At 55.0% G+C, this 845-nt stretch overlaps 1 protein-coding gene across 1 annotated transcript; it reads left to right on the forward strand.

Annotated features, from left to right (window-relative positions):
* Positions 1 to 82: 82 nt before the first annotated feature.
* BPGM (bisphosphoglycerate mutase) lies at positions 83 to 734 on the forward strand (the record flags this gene model as incomplete). Its single annotated transcript, XM_015428794.1, has 1 exon — positions 83 to 734. A coding segment is annotated over exon 1 (601 nt), but the record flags the coding sequence as incomplete, so codon positions are not given.
* Positions 735 to 845: the final 111 nt, after the last annotated feature.

The raw sequence follows: 845 nt of genomic DNA on the forward strand, positions 1-845 counted from the left end.
GCTCCAGGGCCGCCCAGGACACAGCTTGAAAAACCACCTGCCCAAAGCATTTGATCTCTCGGTTTCATTTCTCCACAGATGGCTTCTCATTAGATGCTACTCTTGCCACCATCCAAAGAAGGCCCTCCTTGAAATGGCCAAGTACAAGCTGATCCTGCTGAGGCACGGGGAAGGGGCTTGGAACAAGGAGAACCGTTTCTGCAGCTGGGTGGACCAGAAGCTGAGCGGCGACGGGGTGAAGGAGGCCCAGGCCTGCGGCAGGCACCTCAAAAACCTTGGCTTCGAGTTCGACCTCGTCTTCACGTCTGTCCTCAGCCGCTCCATCCAGACTGCTTGGCTGGTGCTCGAGGAGATGGGGCAGGAATGGGTCCCCACCGAGGCTTCCTGGAGGCTGAACGAGAGGCACTACGGGGCGCTGATCGGCCTCAACCGGGCGGAAATGGCCCTGAACCACGGGGAAGAGCAGGTGAAGCGGTGGCGGAGGAGCTACGACGTCACCCCACCCCCCATCACTGAGTCCCATCCTTACTACCACGAAATCTATAACGACCGCAGGTATAAGCTTTGCGACGTCCCCTTGGAGAAGCTCCCCAAGGCTGAGAGCTTAAAGGAGGTCCTGGACAGACTCCTTCCCTACTGGAACGAGAGGATAGCGCCGGAGGTAAAGAAGGGCAAAACGGTTCTCATCTCTGCTCACGGGAACAGTACGCGAGCTCTGCTGAAGCATTTGGAAGGTAATGTTGCCATTCTACGGTTTTCAGAAAACCTTCTAAATACAGTATAAATCCTACCAACGACAATATGTCTCCTCTGCATGCTAATTCAGAAAAACACACCCAATTTTT

Source organism: Gekko japonicus, unplaced genomic scaffold (assembly GCF_001447785.1).
Source record: "Gekko japonicus isolate JY-2015 unplaced genomic scaffold, Gekko_japonicus_V1.1 scaffold48405, whole genome shotgun sequence".
Taxonomy (NCBI): Eukaryota; Metazoa; Chordata; class Lepidosauria; order Squamata; family Gekkonidae; genus Gekko; species Gekko japonicus.